Raw genomic sequence first — 20,364 nt, 5'->3', positions numbered from 1 at the left:
TAAAAATTAAGAGATATCATACATTCTCATCTCTCCCTTACACAAATGCTGGATGCCTTTCAAGAAATGACCTTTGATCAAACACAAGATGTTCTTCAGTCATACAAGTTATTGAGCTCAATAACAAATTAACAGCATGACACTGAATGGATTGTGATAAATAGCAGGCCATATTAGATGTTGTAATGGTAATTATTCATTTTAAATTCTGTGAAGCTATAAAAATTATTTGGAAAAAACAGCAGAACTACTACACAAGTACTAAAGCAGAGCTTTTCTGCTCAATAAAGCATTGTCAGCTGATCAAGTTAGCCTCTAGACAGCAATACATTAGTTTTATTGCAATAGTACCTAAAAGCAGCAGTCAAGGATTAGGGCCCTCTTGAGTATGCCTCAGCCTGCAGTATGGAAATGCAGCTACTATTTTATGCTTATGTTTTTATCATAAATAGTTCACAAGTATATGATCTGATGGGGCTGTCTAGTTCAGCAAAATCTGCTTTATTTTTACAGGGAATATAATAGTCAAAGCATTTGGTGGATTATGCTACATAATACCAAATTTAAACCTCTAATATGCAGGCCAGATCCCTGGCCTTGAAAAAGACCTACTGTGCACTCCTAAGCCATCAAAGCAGTCTTAGCCATCTGATAAACTGGGCAGTGTGAGAAAGTTTTGGGGTAGTAGAGAAATGAAAATGCCAGGTACTTAGCATATACTAGTGGAACGAGAATATTTCTGCACCACAGCAAGCCTGACCTAATAAACTATAAATTGGGGTGGCAAAAGCGTATTTTGATCTGGTCCCAAAGGAACCAGATCAGGCAAGCGAAAGCCCAGGCAGAACTAAATCTAGCCAGGGACATAAAAAACAATAAGAAAAACTTCTACAGATATGTCAGGGACAAAGGCAAGACTAGGGAAGTTGTGGGCCCTCTCTGGAAGGAAACGGGAGACCTGGCCTCCCAGGATATGGACAAGGCTGAGCTACTGAACAACTTTTTTGCCTCAGTCTTCACCGGCGAGGGCTCTAACCACACTGCCCAAGTCACGGAAGGCAAAAACAAGGGCTCTGCGAATGAAGAACTGCCCACAGTACGAGAAGATCAGGTTCGAGACCTCTTAAGGAACCTGAAAGTGCATAAGTCCATGGGACCTGACGAAATCCACCCACGGGTCCTGAGGGAGCTGGCGGACGAAGTTGCTAAGCCACTTTCCATCATATTTGAGAAATCGTGGCAATCTGGCGAAGTTCCCGCTGACTGGAAAAAGGGGAACATAACCCCAGTATTCAAAAAAGGAAAAAAGGAAGACCCAGGGAACTATAGGCCAGTCAGCCTCACCTCTGTGCCTGGCAAGATCATGGAGCAGATCCTCCTGGAATCTCTGCTAAGGGACATGGAAAATAAAGAGGTGATTTGAGACAGCCAGCATGGCTTCACCAAGGGCAAATCGTGCCTGACAAATTTGGTGACCTTTTACAATACTGCCACAGACTTGGTGGACAAGGGCAGAGCAACAGACGTCATCTACCTGGACTTATGCAAAGCGTTTGACACACTGTCCCGCATGACATCCTGGTCTCAAAATTGGAAAGTCATGGGTTCGATGAATGGACCACTCGGTGGATAAGGAACTGGCTGAACGGCCGCACTCAAAGGGTTGTGGTCAATGGTTCAATGTCCAATTGGCGGCCAGTGATGAGTGGAGTTCCTCAGAGGTCAGTACTGGGACCAGTGCTGTTCAACATCTTTGTCGGAGACACAGACAGTGGGATAGAGTGCATCCTCAGCAAGTTTGCCGACGACACCAAGCTCAGTGGCAGGGTCAACACGCTGGAGGGAAGGGATGCCATCCAGAGGGACCTGGACAGGCTTGAGAGATGGGCTCGTGCAAATCGCATGAAGTTCAACCAGGCCAAGTGCAGTGTCCTGCACCTGGGACGTGGCAATCCCAGGCACAAATACAGGTTGGGCGGAGAATGGCTGGAGAGCAGCCCTCAGCTGAAGGACTTGGGGGTGTTGGTGGCTGAGAAGCTCAACATGAGCCGGCAGTGCGTGCTGGCAGCCCAGAAAACCAACCAGATCCTGAGCTGCACCAAGAGAAGTGTGGCCGGAAGGTCGCGGGAGGTGATTCTACCCCTCTACTCTGCGCTCATGAGACCCCACCTGGAATACTGTGTCCAGCTTTGGAGTCCTCAACACAGGAAGGACATGGACCTGTTGGAACGGGTCCAGCGGAGGGCCACAAAGATGGTCAGAGGGATGGAGCACCTCCCCTATGAAGACAGACTGAGAAAGCTGGGGTTGTTCAGCCTGGAGAAGAGAAGGCTCCGGGGAGACCTCATAGCAGCCTTCCAATATCTGAAGGGAGCCTACAGGAGAGCCAGAGAGGGTCTCTTTGTCAGGAAGTGTAGTGACAGGACAAGGGGTAATGGTTTTAAATTGGAAGAGGGGAGATTTAAACTAGGTATTAGGAGGAAATTCTTTACTGTGAAGGTGGTGAAGCACTGGACCAGGTTGCCCAGAGAAATTGTGGATGCCCCATCCCTGGAAGTGTTTAAGGCCAGGCTGGATGGGGCTTTGAGCAACCTGCTCTAGTGGAGGTGTCCCTGCCTATGATTCTATGATTCTATAATTTACCTTTCCAGCAAACACTAGGACATCACAAGCTGATTTGATACAGTATAATCACAGCTGTGGAACTGTTAGTCTGTGCAGCTGTATCCACCATGAGACACACTGAGATCCTATTCAGCCTGTCCCCCAAGAACAGTAAAGCTTTAGGTATCTGTTGTATATATAACTTCAGTTACATATTAAATAAACAAACACAAGTAAAGTGTTTGTTAAAGATCTACAAATGAATACAGATCCAAGGCCTGAAATGGAGGGGAAAATGCAAATCTATCAATTTATGTTGTACAATTGAATTGAATACCCTTGCGTCATTCACTATTAGACAATCTATTTCAAAATTATTTACAACCCCTCTTGACAAATATGATTAGAAAAGATTTGCCAACTGTACTAGCTGTTCTCATACAAGGATAAATCTTTAATAACTTTCACCCTTGCAGCAGCAGAATTTTCAAAAGGAAGTTGGAGAAAAAACATCCGGCTAGAAGGATCTAAAGAACCAATACTCAGAAAACTACACAGCAGCAAAAAGTAGAATGATGACATATATTAACAAACTAAAAAGATACTGAAATTTGTTTCACATAATTCAGTACCTGAAGTCCTGCTTTGTGAGCTTGCTGATCCCGTTGCTATAATCTGATAAGGGCGAGGAGGAGAGACAGTTTCTATGGCTTGTTATTGCCATAGAAATCACTTAATAATGCTGTTTAGTGCATCTGTATTACAGGCCTTGACTGTAGGAATTTACTCAAGTAACAATATTTTTACAATTCAAAATAAATTATGATAATGAGCTTAAGTAAATTGCAGAAAGCACTATCTGAACAATATTTAACATATTATAGTTCTCCACAACCAAGATAAGGAATAGCTCAGTTTAAGCATAGATCTGTGATGATCTGTTCCACAAGGAACAAAATATTAACACATAGCTTTGGCTAAAAAAGGTGCTGTTCAAAAGAGTATTATGCTATTTTCCTTTAATACAATAAGAATTCAATACAGAGGTCTCACTCAAATCTCTTTAATTATTTGGTATAACTGTTCCAAACTTTTTGTTCAGAGCATATTTCAACTTGTCAAAAAGGATCTACCATCAACTGTGCAGACAGAAGGAAAAGTGTTTTAACTTCTCTTGAAGTATTATGGGTGAATGAATCTTATTTTCCTCTGCACATTTCTTCCTTCCTCAGCCTTGGCTTCCCCTTGAGCAAGAGGCATTTTGAATATTGTAACAATTGCTAATATGAAAAAACCACATAGCAGGGGCTGGAATCAAGTAAAAGAAACACTTGTTCAAGTCCGCTAAGGAAATGGATCCTTGCAAGAGTGTACTTATTGCAGAAACCCTGGACCAGCTGCTTAGTTCAGATCTGCACAACTATAGTGACATTAATGAAGCTAAATATCTAGGTAAACAAAACATTTATTTTGCTCTTCTTAAGAACAGAACAGTTAGGAGAAACAGGCACTAGGCTAAAGGTCTGTTCTAGTTAAAAAACAAAACAAAACAAAACAAAATTTAAGAAAAGCAGAGCAAGTAAGGTAAAAGAGAGAACTAAAATAATGGATTTATGTACTTGTCGAGTATCACAGAAAGCTAATTTTAACAAAAAAAACGTTCAGCTATATTCTCTAGATGTCAAATCTTTTTGGTGTTATTATTCAAATAATAATAATAATAATAATAATAATAATAATAATAATAAAAACCCACACAGGTAAAAGAACAACACAGATATAGTTGTAAGATCAAGTGCTCAAAAAACTGGGAAACGGCACAGTTAATTTTACCAATCCCAGTCTCATTACCAGCTGCAGATTTCAACTGGCTAGCACTAGTCCTCCCCTCTTCCTCCTCTCCCAGCTCCCCTGCCCCAGTCTGCCCTTGCCAGAGTCAGCAGCCCCTTCTCACTCCCACAGCCTCCTGTCCCACCCATCTACTCCCAGGGACAGTTTCTCCATCTCCTGTCTCTGCCACAGAATTCTTCTCCCAGTTTAGTGGTTTTCCTCATGACATCACCATTAATCCACTTTGTAAGTCACCTGCTTTTCCTTCCTGTGGTGAGCATGTCAAGAATACAAAATATATAGCCTTTCTTTTTAACTCCTGTACTGCCTTGGCCCAGAGTGGTTATAAGGAAAATCCTAGTGTCTGTAAGTACCCAGCAGAAATTATAATTCCTTAGGAAAGGTCCCTCTGTATTGTGGTTATACACAAAAGCTTCAAGAAGTTCAGTAGAGCCATAGATATTAGCAACTGAATACTAACCATTCTCTCCTATGCCTATGTGAACTGTGATTTTTGTTCAGAGGCTTATAATGCAGCCAACTCCGTGCCAGTTTTCATAGTGACATGAAATGCACCCCCGTAGAACAAAGGTGATGCACCACTTCAAATTAGTGTCTTCAGTGTTTTAACATGGACAAAACATGCCAATTTCTTCTGGACTTACCCTTCAAAATGGCTGAATTAGTTTTTCTGAATTGTTATATGGTGTTTTTTTTAAAGTCAGCCTGCAGCACAAACCCAGCAAGGAAAACTGCAGCACAAACAGCCAAGTCTCACTGAGAAAGAAACTATAGATAAAACAATCTCCAGGTAGGAAGTGTGAAGAAGTCTTAATGTAAGGCAGTGCTAAGACTTGATTTTTCCAAACAGTCCAGATGACATGCAACTGTTATCTATAATTAGCAACTAAATTATATAATTACAATGTACTTTCATAGTACTTCTTACAACACATTTTAGCATTGTCAATAAAAAAGCCAACTTCAGCTTCACCCAGCTCTGTAAAATGCTCAGTGATGTGTATCTGTGCAGAGTCACTGAAGGTCATTGCCTTCACAGGGTGATGGGATTTCACACTCACACTACACAAATGTAAATGGCTCAAAGAGGTAAGACACTGTGTACAAGTCTCTTTCCAGACATTTAAAAAGAACAAAGCTGTTGACTAAGCACTCTGTGCTCTCACTGAATTTCACAAGGCACACTGAGACTTTAGCACTTCTGAAGAGTAAAGCTTTTATCTTCCACTCTATGGCATCTTGTCTAGTCATCTGATCTACTGTAAAGTGAATGCAAGGAAGGTGTTAATGCTAGCAAATCAGAATGGTAATGTTTTACACCTACTTCTCAGTCACTTTGTACAGATAAAAAGGGAGTGGAGCTCAGAGAATGCTGAATGGGAATCACATCAAGATGCCTTCTATTTTTACTGCATTTTTCCTTTCTTACAGAAAAGTATTAGTGAAAAAGGTATCAGCATTGAGCACATGATACATTTTTCTGGTACAAAGTTTGCCATAACCATGTATCTGTGAACTTAACCTGTAGCAGTAACACAAAATATTGCCATTTTCATAGATGCTTTTTCTCATCTTACACAGGTGCCGTAACAGATTCTTATTTGCTCAAGCTTACTGCTTAGAGAAGTCATCTTCTTCCAGAGGCCAGGGCTGAAAAGCCACTTATCTCACAGCGTATCTGTACACCAGCAGCCAGTCTCTGTAGTAATGAGGCCATAGGCATGGCAGCTCAGCACAGACTCATCACCTTAATATTCACCCAGGATCTCAGCAGTCAGCATTCCCTGCAGCTCCACCACTATCAGTACTTTAACTACAAGCCTCAAAACAAGTTCTCATTTATCAAGATAAGCTGCAGTCACACTTCAGACTGCAGTGCAACCCTATCTTTAGATAAAATGTGTGGTTTCAATTTTAGGAAAACAGGAATTCCAAGAGACTCTCACCTACTCCATCACCTCTCAAGCTGTTACATGCATCACCTTTTTGCATTTTTGCCTATGATATTGCCAGTATTGCTCAAAAGTCATACTACTATTTACTGCTTTAGTGCAAATGTGGTCCATTAGATGGCTGAGTCATCTAACAGCCTATTGTCACTGGACATGGTTGTCTTATTCCTCCTCTCCATGCTGCTCCCAGCAGTGTGACTGCGCTCTTTGTGACAGATCTGGTAACCGTACAAAATACCACAGTAATTCTTCAGCTTACTAAGGTGAAAGAAAGTGTTCATTTGTTGTAACAGTTTAGATTTGTACCAGTGTACTGACCTAAACTGGCTCACTTAAAGTCAGTTAAATATCGGATTTAATCCAGATCAGGGAGCACTGGAGAGCATGAGGAATGGGATGTTCATTCAAGATGGCAATGAGCTGCTGGCTCACAGCACCTCTCCTTACTGACCCACGCTTCAAGACAAAACCTCTGCCAGCTCAATGCTTAAAGTGAGACACTAGCACTTGGTGTCTTCTCATCTTTTAATGAGGACTTTAAATTGGTTCAGCCACTCTATTTACCTTAGTTTCCGTGATAATTTTATACTTTTACAATGAAATTCGTGGTTTTGATTGGATTTCTCTTTTCTTGCAATCTGCTGCCAGCCTTAGTTATACTGAATTCCATTTACAAAGATTTCAACTGCTGACCAGTCTTCGCTTTTTTTAAGACTCATAGTGATTGATATGAGGCAATGATTACATATGTCTGAAAACAAGGAACTTTCAGCCTCATAAATATATTTTCTACACTGAAGAGATAACAGCAGCCTTTTAAATTGTTTTTGGATGATTACTCTGAAGTTGAAACCTAATTCCAGTGGCCTTCGTGAGTCAAAACCTTTCAAGAATGAATTCAATTCCTTCAACTCATCAATATGCTAGCTTTAAAAAAAAAATGCTTTTTGTTGTAATTCTCTTTTTTAAAGAGTATTAAAATTGCAGGATGAAAACAGAACAGGAAGATTTTCAAAGGAACTCAGCTTCTAGAAACTCTTACTATGAATGGATTTTCAGAACTGAGAAAAAAAAATAAATCAAAACTATAATATGCACAAGAAATGTTAAAATTCTTAAAAATGATAAAAAATACTGAATGCAGTCACTTCTTAGATTGGGTACCATGTAGTACCTAGACACCCCGCATAGTGCGTCACAAGCCAAGCCTTTCCTAGATGTATATAAAATGGCCTATAACTATGCATAACAGTAAATAGTCACGGAGATTTGTGATGAAAACTTTTATTTAACTCTTATTTAGATTATGTAACTAATGTCCATATATTTCCATTTTCCAAGTAAACAGATTATATAACTATGGCCCTAAAAGATATTAATAATCTAAATTTTCAGGAAGGCTGAAAGTATAAACACTGGAACTATTTCTTAAGGAATGTTTCTCCAGAATACCATTCATCTGAGTATATTTCCATAAGAATTGCTATCTTCAGTGCGGGACATAGATATTTTTTCATGTACATATTCATTCAGTTCACCTGTCTTTACACATCTCAAAGGAATATCAACATAGGGAATACTGCTGCATGACTACAGGCTACTAAACTCACTTTTCTACTGAAACAGATGAGACATAAACCAGACCCTGCATTACCACACACCCTTCTCTCACAATCTACATCTCCATGCTCATAAATGCTACTCAAATTTTCCCTTACAAGTTACTTAATCAACGAGGAAAAATGAAGACATCGGATATGTATGAGCTCCCACAGCACATGTGACAATTTAGCAAGTTAATTTTTCGTTAAATATTAACCAAATGAAACTGCTTTAAAAGTCTCTTCAAGTCTGAATGCCTGTAAGTGCTGCAGCATGATCAATGAAATCATTGGCTGAACTACATGGCTTCAAAAAAAAGAGGGGAAGGAAAGAAACAATGTAAGAGAAAAATTACAAATTCAGTAAAGGGAAAAAGCACCACTAAATAATGTCAAGATACACAAAGTGGGAGAAGGCTGCTGCGTAAGTAATGGCAATCTTGCTGTGAGGAACTCAGTCAAATTTTTATATGCTCTCTCTCCATTTTTCCCTCTCTCTTGTAATGGTTCATTTAACATGTGATAATGCCCAATCATAATCACCTAGTAGTTAGGAACAAAGACTGCATTGTCATGCTTTGTCCTCAACACATCTGGATGTTCAAGATGTAAATATTTTAACAGTAGAACATGATACATTTTATAGAATTATTTTCAGAAATAAATTATAAACTATAATTTTCAAATGCTTTCATATTTCAAAGCCATGTAGAGAACTTTATAACTAAAAAAGTAATGATTTATAGCCAAGAAATAACAATGCTGGGTAAACATTATTTTTATTTTTGTTTTCTCTGTGCAATAGTCTTTAGCCTTTCAGTGACAAATGGGATTAGTTCAATAGAAAAGTTGAAAATGTTAGCATATATGTTAGCATAGAACTTCACTCTCGGGGGAGATGTAGGTACTTTGTATCCCAAGACAAAACAAATTTCTCAATGCAACTTTACAACAGAACCACTGAGCACCAATTTGATAGACTGCAATGACCTAATTCTCTTCAACCAGTTTTATTTAATATTTTCTCAATTATCAGGAAAGTCATTATCATTACATCAAATTTCTTCTATATTGCCCCTCATAGCAAAACAGTGGACCATTTGGGGAGAAATGTATTAATGATCCTTTGAAATTAATGAAAGACACCAAAAACTTCAAAACACATTTATAGGGGTTTAAATATATTTTCAAGAAAATATTATGGTTGGAAAAAGTTTGCTAGAATTTTCACAAATAGGGTAAAATTTGGTTCCTAAATCAATAATCAAATTCCTGATTTTCAAAGGCACTGATCATTGGGCAGGTCGATTTTCACTGGAGCAGTGGGGAAATGCAGTGTTTCATCCTTTTGAAAAAACTTGGTCACCCTCTCAGGGCTCTGAATGAGAAGTGGGGACAGATTTCTGTAGGACTGTAGCAGTGACGGTTCCTGCCCTGAGCTGCCCGGCTCACCTCTCACACTTGCACTATTGCCTTCATCACAGGACCAGCTCCAATGCCCTAATGCAGCCCCTGAACAGCTGTAGTTGAAATTACAGCCAGACCCATTAAAGGACACAGAAACTGGTGCCACTTTACCTAGATTATTTGTGCCAAATATTTCTGGTGCCTAAATTGTGAATTGCAGTGGCTGAGGCTTGGATGGGGAGAGAACTGTGAAAAGATGGGAAGGATACGCTTCCCTCTAGCAAGCATATTGCTTCCAGCTCTCGCCTTTAACAATATTCAATTTAATCTCAAGCATCTTCTGTGACTAACTCCATGTCTTGGATGGCACATTTGGGGAAGCTTCAGGCAACAGGGCTAAAGGACAGCGCATCCTGGGAGCCCAGTTTTCAGGTGAATGACATAGATACAGCCCATTCTGCTTATTCCCCCTCCACTTCTGTTTTTCTACTTCTTCCCTTCTCATTATCATATTCTTAATGAAATGCACATAAATGTAACAGTAGAACAAGAAATATGCTTACATTTTTAAAGAAAACATAAAAAAAACATACCACATTATTGATAGGATACTCTCAAGTAAATATTTTTTTTTAATTAATTGTAAATTTATTTGACAAAGGCCCTTTTAGTTTCTGATAGTTAATTGGGGAAGTAGGAAAATTATGTGAAAAATCTCTTTAAATATGTCATAGAAAAGCCCTAACAAAATTTAAAATGACACTGAGCCTACTCCAGTCATTAGATATGTGATAGATAAAACACTCAAACCTGTTTTACTGGAACTATAAATGATTTCATCAAAGTACAAAGAAAATCATGTTCTCTATGTTCTGGAGACTTTGCATGTCATTTTAATGCTGTTATTATTTCTGTTTGCTGGGATTTCTCTGTGAAAAGACTACAAAAATTTAGCTAAACAGCCTGAAAACTTGAGAGAAAAATTCCATTATGGCTTTTTATTCTACCATGGCATTCTAAAGAACTGAAACACTTTCCACAGAATCCAGCAGGTCTTCATTTTGGATCACCTTTGCCAAATCTTTTAAGAATTAATAGCACTTATTTCTCATGCAAGACTTGGACAACATGTCCCAAGTTTCTAACTTAGTTATTTAGTTAGAAATAAGGGGACCAGGTTGGATAAGACAAGAACTACCTCCATAGGAAGCCTTGTATTTCTTATGACCAATTCCTTTCCAGTCATGTTTGGACACTAATTTCTTTTATTGCTATTTATAGTAAAAGGCCAATGAATGTTCACTGAATTTATTCCACAAATATTCCAGCTGCAAACATGTGAAAGAATAACACGAAATTATTTTTAAACTATAACACAAGTGTCTTTTTTTATCTATTTAAATCTGAAAAAGATAAAAAAGTGCTCAGAGAAAGCTGTAATGCTTTTTAATGATACTTTTAATAATAATCACCCAGATAATTCAATGGCTTACAGCTTCAATTGAAAAAGAAAAAAAAATAAAATGTTTAGCTTCAGAATAGAAATTTTTGACAATTTCCAGGGCAAAATACATCTTGTAGTTCATGTTAAAAATATAAAATTAAACTGAAGATAAATTTAAATTATAAAATTTTCCCCCTAAGTTAAAAATATTAAAAATCATATTTTCCTATTAATAACCAACTTTATCTCACCTAGTACCATAAATAAGTACAACTAATGCACTAAAATATTTTAATAATAGCTCATACTTCTTCCATTACGTATTATCAGAGAGAATTAACCTGGTGCCTGCATAACACTTCTGGTATAGCTGTAATTCCAGCAAAGTCCCACAGTAAAAGGAAACATGAACAAAAAAACTGCAGTCTTAATGGTTTGTGTATATTTGCATATAGAAGATTCAGGCTGTAATTTAGTCAAGTTTTTAATGAATAAAAATTGAGCATTAGGGTTTTTTTTGGAATCGAAGCTCTATGAAATTATTCATATTCACTTATGAGAAAATACTCTTTCTTCTCTATTATATGAAAATATTTCTTCTTACATACTTCAGAAAATCCCTCTCTATCCTCAGACTCTCATAAGGCATAATCAGTTACACATTATCTTTTCAGCATGCACTATAATATCTAAGAAGACATTCAATATCATTTTATCAAGAAGCTTTGAATGTTAATATTTACCATCTTTTTGCCTAATTAGTGTTACCCCACAAAAGTTTCCTGTCTTGATGCAGTGTGAACCTGCCTGAATGCTTCTGCCAGCAGAGTGAAAGGAGCATTATAAGGATGTGAATATGCAGCCAAGAACTGGGAAAAGGCAGGGTTCTTTCTGTGAGGGAAATTATTGGCTTATGCTAGGTTTAAGTGACTGCAAATTTAAAATATTATACAGTAGACTTCTTTGAAAAGCTGCAGAAGATTGCATCCCTTCCCTTTATCTTCTAAGTAACATACAAGTGTCTAGGTAGGAGAAGGTTTGGCAAAAAATTTAAAAAAGCATTCTACTAGAATCTACTATTAGAAATCTCTGCAACTTTAAAAATTCTAGTTCTGTTATCATCTGTGTATCTACGAAAAATATTTTTGTAGGAAAACTCTATCGCAGCCAATGCTAATATTTTAAAGTAGTAAGACACTTCTCATTCACTGTTGTAAGAAGTACTTTAAACGCAGTAATTTTTTTTTATTGCTTAAACACAAGTAAGGTGAAAAGTGCAATATTTCTTATCTCTTAATATTTCTTATCTTTGCACTTAAAATAGAGGCAGTTCCTAGGAGAAAGCTGAAGAAAAGAAAGAGAAAAAAGAATTCTGAATTTCCAGTCAAACTCTTTATACTTTGAAGCCACATTTTCTTTACATAAGATTTTCCTTTATGGAAAAGGAAGATTTCTTTATAAATGCAAAACACATTCTCTTACAATGAAATATTAAGTGAAATAATAATAATAAGAAGAAATTTTGTAACTCCTTCAAATTTGGCTTTTAATAGAACATGTCAAACAGTTCAGTGCTTTAAATAATCAATTATTCTCCTTATGACTGTTCAAAATTTCCTACTTTGAATTCTAAGGCATCTCCATACTGAAACTGTGTGGAGTTTCAAAGCCTTTTGTTTTTCAAGACAAGTGCTGCAGCTCAGTCCTGAAATTTTGCCTTCTAGTATAATTTGTTCCAGTGAAGTTAGACTTTCAGGAACTTGCTAACCTGAATGAAGCAAATTTTAGGAACAATGACCTCATTCTGATCTAATTTAGCTCAGTGTAACTTTGAAGCCAAAGTTGTGGAAGATGTATGAAACTGGCACAAGTAGGATTGAAATCAGGTCCCTTATCTCTTAGAATTTAAAAGTGATAGCACTGTGACGGTATCCCACTTCCTTGGCATCTCTGCTCACGAAAGACATGCACTGTTCTTGCAGTAGCACTCAGAAAGTGTGCTTTCTGCTCCTCACACCATGAGCTACCATACATTTTTAACTTATGACAAGAGCGTATTGTTTCCAAACAGACTTCATTCTCTGTCAAAAACTAGTGTCTCTCTACCAGATTGGTTTCAATAGTGCAGGAAGCAAGTAGGTCCTGCAAGGTGTTCCAGACCTGAGGACCTTATAAACTCCTGTAATGAAAAAATGGGGTTACTCATATGTTTGTAAATGACCATAATATAGCCAAGGCAAGGTTATATATCCATGTTTTCAATGTACTTAGTGACAAAGAACTGTATATTAACACCTTGTCCTGCATACACACATTTCTGCTCACTCAGCCTGGACTCTGCAGCTTTCAATCATCAACACAGGGATATTCAAATATACAAGATCATAGAATGGTTCAGGTTGGAAGGGACCTTAAAGATCATCTAGTTCCAATCCCCCTGCCATGGGCAGGGACACCTCCCACTAGAGCAGGTTGCTCAAAGCCCCATCCAGCTTGGTCACTGGCCTATCTATCCACATGTTATGCATACAAGTTTCTGTGATAATAAAAATGGGCATCCGCCTAGCTACCATGTTTTAATAAAAGAACAGTAAAAGCAAACACTAAACTTAAGAACTGCACCTCTGACAAAGCACAGACACATTTGCCTTTCTCACCACAGATTCCACCCACATCAGATGTCAGTCACCGTCTGTGCAAGCAGATCTCTCTCGCAGGCTGCTCTGGAAGGTGGCTGGGTGCTTGGTATCTGCGTATGCCTGAACTGTTTACCACCATTGGAAAATCTACTATGTCCTACTTTATATTTAGAGCAAATTAGAGGAGTATTTAGAGCTATCACATGCCTAGATTTCCTTGAATGAATTATCTTTTCCATGTAGAGATTGTTTCTTGCTGGAACCATGGAGTTTGAGAGATTTGTAAAGAATTGTAGACATTCAGGACACCCAAATGTTTGGGGCAGGAACAGAAGGAATCCCTGCTTGAGCCCAAGTCACCTCTCCATTGCCTATGTCCTGAGTGGGTGTACAACAGCCCCAGGGAGCACTGGCTTTCCTGAGCGTGGCTGTGGCAAGTGTCTTCAGACCGGCACTTTGGTGGACTGCAGGTGTGACAGTATTGCCACAAGGAACGTATGGGCAGTGCTACCATTTGATTTTTCTAACTGTACCTGGAAAGCCTGCAGACACACAGAACAAGCCTGTAGCACTCTACTTCACATCTGCTTCATGCGGGCTGACAAATTATGAGGGCCCTTTCAAACCTGCCCTAAGGCCTATTCCTTACAATTGCACAGACAAACATTTAACTGAAAATGCAAATAAAAAATACTTTAATATTCCCTCACAATAGAAGATGCTTAAACTGGACTAGCAATAGCGACAGCTTAGCCTAATTCGTACATCAGGTAAAACATATCTTCACTTGGAGCTTTATAGGTGACATGGTTCAATGTTTACTGCAATTAACACCACAATTTGTAAACACACAAAAGGTTTACTTTATAACCCCTTTTTCTCAGAGCCTTGAAACTGAGCCAACCAAGATGGTTTTAAGAAAGAATTGGTGAACTGAACAATCTAGAACATTTAAAAATAAGTCATTATGATCTTTATGTTTACTGATTGAGGATCCATTTTACTGCCATTTAAAACTTAAAATTTCATAAAAGTACTGGCATTTCAAGAATTGTTTTCTCTAACATTTTAAGCAATTTTGTTCTTTCAGTATTAGGGAAAATAGAAATATACCTAATATTTTAGTCCAAAACATGTGGTCAACTTCTTTTTTTTCCCTGTGCAAAGTGTATTTCATAACACAGATGGGGAAATCCTGCTGTGGAAATACAGCCTTGGACTGCCCCTACCCTCATCTCCAGGACTGGCACAAATGTTGCAAAAGGAGACATTGTCTTTGCAGTTTCAGAAGTGTGGTATTCACAGCAAGAGTAAAGAAAGGTCTCTTAGATAACTCGGGAAAAATCTTGGGAGCTTCAGAAAATTTTGGATAGCACAGTAAGCAGGAATTGTTCATCCTATGCACAGAAAAAGGCAGAGGCCATCTGGTAAATGAGTATTCAGTTATGTCACTAAGGACAGTTTTAACATATATGAAGACCTGCAGAAAATTCAATCTGCAAAATATGTCTAATTCTGGCACAACCCAGATTTCAAGTAAACAGGTGTATAATCTCAGTTATGCCCATTTAACACAGTTGTCCTGCATTATTTCCTCACCTTTTAAAGGATGAACTGGTCTATCACACCATTGGCTCCTCACCATCGTCCTGCACTTCTCACCTCGCCAAACGCCCTCTCAGCACTTCAAGTCAGTGCTGCCAGGCCCATGCTCCTTGCTCAGGGAGTCCCGGTCCCTCTTTGCCAAAGCTCCCAAGCCCAGCTCAGCCCTCCTGTCCTTCTCTCTGAACGCTCTTTTCCCAGACACTCACCATCTTTCCCAAACCGCTGCTTCAGCTTCTCAGCCAATCTCAGAATTCTCTAACCTACCACTCAGGAAGCTCCAGTTCTCACCTTCCCAGTTATCTATATCAGAATTGTTTTCTTCACTTTAGTACCCAAACTACAGGTCACAGGTAGTGATCTACCAGCTTTGCTCTCCTCTCTTCTTCTTTAGCCTCACTTTCCACCTCAATCCACTGGTTTCCAGCCACCCAATGACATTTTATTTTGCAGTTCCTAAACCTCCTCCCTTTGTCTGCTCAACCTCCTGAAGCCTCCTGATTCCCATCCAGTATGCCAGTCCTCAGCCTAGTTTATGACCCAAATTTACTGGTCCAAATATAGTTGCATTACAAAAACTATGCAGTATCTTAAGAATCTAGCTCTTCTCTTCTGCAGTTGAATCTCCATCTACAATGTTTCTTCACTATGCCTTTCACATGGGTGTCTACTGGGTGCCTGAGTGTTGTCTGGGTGTTCATCAGCTTTCTCTGCTCACAGTATCCCTTGTCCTCCATAGAGAGGAGGTACGAGCATTTCAAGGCAGTGGTTTCTCTGGCCATTACCAGAAACATGCAGAAAAATAATTTTGCCTTGTTCCCTCCCTGAAAACAATCAGATTACATTTTTAAAAATCAAGGAAAAAATACCTTAAAGCAGACTAAATAAGATCAGACCCAAATACTTTAAGTCACAGGCATTCAGTAATAATGGATACTCTTCCCAGAGCTCTTAATCCAGCAGCTGGTCCACGTGTCTGTTGGAATTGTAAAATGAAATGGTTCTCTTCATTTTGTATGCATCTATATGTTCCAACCATATATACGTATCAATCCTTTTCATTTTGGAGGGAGATAAGCTTAAAAAGGCAAACTTTTGGCCCTCTTAAGAGCATAGGACTATAGTTTTTCCTACATTTTCAGATAATTCACAATTTTCAGACTAGTTTCTTAAAACCAATGTCAGCGGCTTGTAAAGTCTCAAATGTAATTCAGCGAACAGCTGCTCCTGCAGCTCAGGCCCAGGCTGCTCCTCACAGCTGAGCAGTTGTTAATATTTATTTGCAGAATCTGTGAAAAGATACGGGTACTCCATAGAGAAAGAAATGGAGAACAAATTATTCTCCTCTTTTGGAGAACTCATTATTACTGCATCCAAATTCTCACTCTAATATTTTCACCCTTCATCCCTCCAAGGCCAAATGTTTTATATTTAGCATTGTATCTTTGGACAAACGGACTTTGTATGTGGCTTAAAAGGACAGCTGAAAAATCATCAGGTCTGGGAAGTTTCTGAAAGGTAGAAAGTGAGTAATTTGAGGGAAGAAGAAACTAATTTTTGTAGGAGGTGTTTAAAGTAATTAATTGTATTTTATCAATTATTGTATTGACAAATGCATTTTATCAATTAATCAATCTAGTTCAAGGTGTCCCTACCCATGACAGGGGGGGTTGGAACTAGCTGGTCCCTTCCAATTCTAATCATACTATGATTCTGTGAATTAAGGAAATAATGTATTGCAATACAAGGAAGATTGATGGGGATTTATGTGCTGGATTCCTTTTGGTGGTATTCGTGAAGAAATCCCTTGGTTATAGAGACTCTGAGTGCAGGCTGGTTTACACGCTAAGAGAAATCAATGAAAATAAAAAGAATTTGTGGATCTACCTACAGCAGCTTTGAAGGCTTGATCCAGGCAGTGAGACCCCCTCTCCCTCTTCATCCTAGCAGATCTCTTCTCTCCTCCCCAATGCGTAGCAGAAGCCAAATATTCCCAAATCCACTCAAATACTTTTCTGGAGCTTCTGCTCCAGGGGTTAAAGAGTGGGGGAGAAGTGTGAAAGGAGCTGAGGATATCATTCAATAATGTGATCAGGGTTGCTGAGGCTGGCACCAGCTGGCTCTGGGTCCATGCGTTACTGCTGGGATGGCTGCCTGTTCCATGCACGGTCACTGCCTCCCAGCCCATCTGCATGGGCAGAAACAGGACCTTCCAGCTCAGGCTGGAAGCAGGCACACTCAGCAGCAGTCAGACCTCTTCCCAAGTTCAAGCTTTTGCTCTCTTCCTCTGTGAAAAACTAAGGCTGTTCTCTACACTGGTTCCAGCCACAGGCCACGCTGACACAGCTACACTCTATGTCACGAAACCTGCTTACAGTAATTCAGTCACGTTTAACAAAGTATAAACCAGCATTTTTTTCCTGCAAAATTTAGCAAGTTTTTTCATTCATTTAGGAAATACATGCTCGATTTAGCTTCATTCACTACCTCAGAAATCAGCACAGACATGAAATTATCATTATTATTAAATATTGTTATCAGTAATAATATTTTGACAGTTAAAAAACAAAATTATTTAAGTGAAAGCTATAATTTGTCAGATTATTATGACAGAGAATCTATTATTGTTTGTATAGTATGATTTAAATGTTTTGTATGTTATGTGTAAATAAAATACATTGTTTGCATATTATTCTGTATACCATCTTTCCTATGCTGAATTTCATTAAATAAACACTGTGTTGCCACTTCCCATATATTGATTGAGTCTACTTTCCTCGAGGGTGCTCCTAAGAACAAAACCATGAACACCCTGAAGTTTTTCTACTCATCAGGAAGACTAAGGGGTTAAGGTTTCATCACAGTTGTTTCCTCTAAGGGCATGTCTGTTTGACCTGGGTGAAATTTCCTTCCATTCTACACTATCTTGGCTCCTTCTTTATTAGATCATGGTTGCTGCTATTGACATATGAAAACTCAGTTATTTCACTAACTCTAATTCATTACTTGCTTCAGAACCAATTTGATAGCAATATTAATAACAAATAGTAGCAAATTTTCCCAATCCACAACAGCAGACGACCATCATGAAAATTAGTAAAGGTGCACTAGCATAAGAACAATAACTGGGAAAAGTTGTAACTATTGTACTTTAGACCAACAACATACATGTAAGTAAGCAAACTAATATTATTAATTTGATTCAGTTTAAACTGATGGTCCCCAGTGCTTTCATATTTAAGTCATAGGTTACCTTTGGGATAGGTTGGGAATCATTTCAATTAATCTTAGCTTTTCTTTCTGACAATGGAGTATCTCCAACATCATGAATCCTAAAAAGCACTAAAACCAAAAACTACCACAGCCCCACAGCAAAAAGAAACCTCCATTGGTATAAACCACATCAATCATTTAAAATTTGTTTTAAAAACTTTTTTTTAAAACTTGAATGGATTAACTTTATATGCACAACTTTTTTCACAGATCAGATGCTCTTTAACCTGCAGCAGCCAGCATGAAACTGGGATAAGCTCTGTATCATGTGCTCAAGTTAATTCAACAGAAATGCGGTCACGCGCCCACACTTGATCCAGATCAAAGATGTACTCATGATCCAGGAGTACATGAATCTGATATTAATGGACATGAAGCCAGGGCCTGATATGACAGCCCAGCTTCAGGTACTTTGCAGATTTAATTAACAGGTTTTTCAATAGGCATATTTTTTCCTTTAACATGTCCAAATACTTCAAGTAGCTGCGAAGTTGTTTTCCATTTTAAATCATCAAATTTACATTTAAGTAAATGAAACACAAAATCAGAAAAAAAGAATTCCCATCACAACAAACTTGAGTCACCTGTGAAGGGCTATAAATATGTTGTTACAATCAATTTAATAGGTAAAATAAACATACACTGGAAGGGAAACTAAATCACATCTACATATTGAAACAGTAAAAAAATTAGAAATCTTACCTTTTTCACTAACACTTTCACTTTCAATCTCTACATCATCACAACTCGTATACTCTGGAGTGGACGCCAATTCTTCTTCTGAACTACTTAATGAAACCTGGCGCATTTTACCTCCCTTTTTTGTTTTATGGGGCTTTGGTGGTGGAGGTCTGACAGATTCAGACTGGTCTGAACTGAGCGAATCATTCCGTAACATGGTCTCCATCTTTTCACGTTTTGTTTTCCGTACGGCAGAATTGGGATCCAAATGGTGTTGTTTCCTTAATGAATCAGAGCGCCTCATGTCTGGTCTTTCCAGAGGAATTGGACTCCTCCTAGGTGTAGGAGGGCTATGATTTGTGGTCCTCTGGCGATTGGGACTTGGTCCCTGAGCCTCTCGAGTTCTTTCCATAGAGTATGAACGCTGATTTTCCATGGCAGCCCTACGCTCAGACACTGATCTTTGCCTTGACGGTCGTTCCATCCTCAGCATAGACATCCGAGAATCTTCCAACTCAGTATTTGCCAAGGAGACATCACTATGTCTCCGTTCATGACGTGCCCGGGACACTTCAGCATGGATACGCATTTGTTCCTCATACGGTTGTGGCTTGACTGGATAACGAGCCAAATTAGGATCACTTCGGTATCGTGCCTGGTATTCCTCTTCCCTCCGCTGTCTTTCATATTCTTCCCTGTTCTGTGCATCTTCCTCTTCTACCGGATACTCCTTGGAACGCCTGCGACTCCTTCTGTTGGAATCTCTATAATCACCCAGTTCAGGCTCTTCATATAACTGAGGCCCACGCTGCGACCGCCTATCTGAATAATCTGATGGTGACCTGGGCATCGCACTGTCTGATGTAGCATACTGTGAATATTCGTCTCTCTCGTCCCTTTGGTCGTATCTTCTGTTCTGTTCTCTTGATATTGATGGGCTTCTTTTCCTAAATAATCACGACAAGAAAGAAGACCGAGAATTCTGTAAATATTTCTTGTAGCACAAATACACAGTTAACAGTAATTAAATGATAGAATAATCAGCTGATGAAAAAAAAAATCTGTTCATTGCATCTCTTTGTAAATGTGCTTGCACATTTTCTGTACTAAATTAAAGAATGTTGTGCTACAAATCTACCTATGGTGCAGTTTAAATCAAAAACAGCTTTAAAGGAAAAATGCTAATACAACATTATAAAATATAGAATACAAATACTTACGCTACTTTGTAGTCATAACTATAAGTACCAAAAGTTTATAATACTTTGTAATCATTTTACAGCAATATAATTTGACCATATACTTCTATT

The 20,364-nt window shown here is 38.6% G+C and overlaps 1 protein-coding gene across 40 annotated transcripts in view; it reads right to left on the bottom strand.

The window, feature by feature from the left end:
• Nucleotides 1-20,364, bottom strand: part of RIMS2 (regulating synaptic membrane exocytosis 2) — a 471,979-nt gene that overhangs the window by 253,859 nt on the left and 197,756 nt on the right. For all 40 annotated transcript variants that reach the window (XM_074145864.1, XM_074145875.1, XM_074145871.1 and 37 more), the window contains one exon: nucleotides 19,076-20,001. In XM_074145864.1, coding sequence (XP_074001965.1) covers nucleotides 19,076-20,001 — 926 coding nt within the window. The remainder of the gene's footprint in view (nucleotides 1-19,075; nucleotides 20,002-20,364) is intronic.

Source organism: Numenius arquata, chromosome 3 (genome assembly GCF_964106895.1).
Source record: "Numenius arquata chromosome 3, bNumArq3.hap1.1, whole genome shotgun sequence".
Classification (NCBI taxonomy): domain Eukaryota; kingdom Metazoa; phylum Chordata; class Aves; order Charadriiformes; family Scolopacidae; genus Numenius; species Numenius arquata.
Note: the sequence above shows the minus strand (reverse complement) of the source record. Positions and strands in the feature narration are given on the sequence as shown.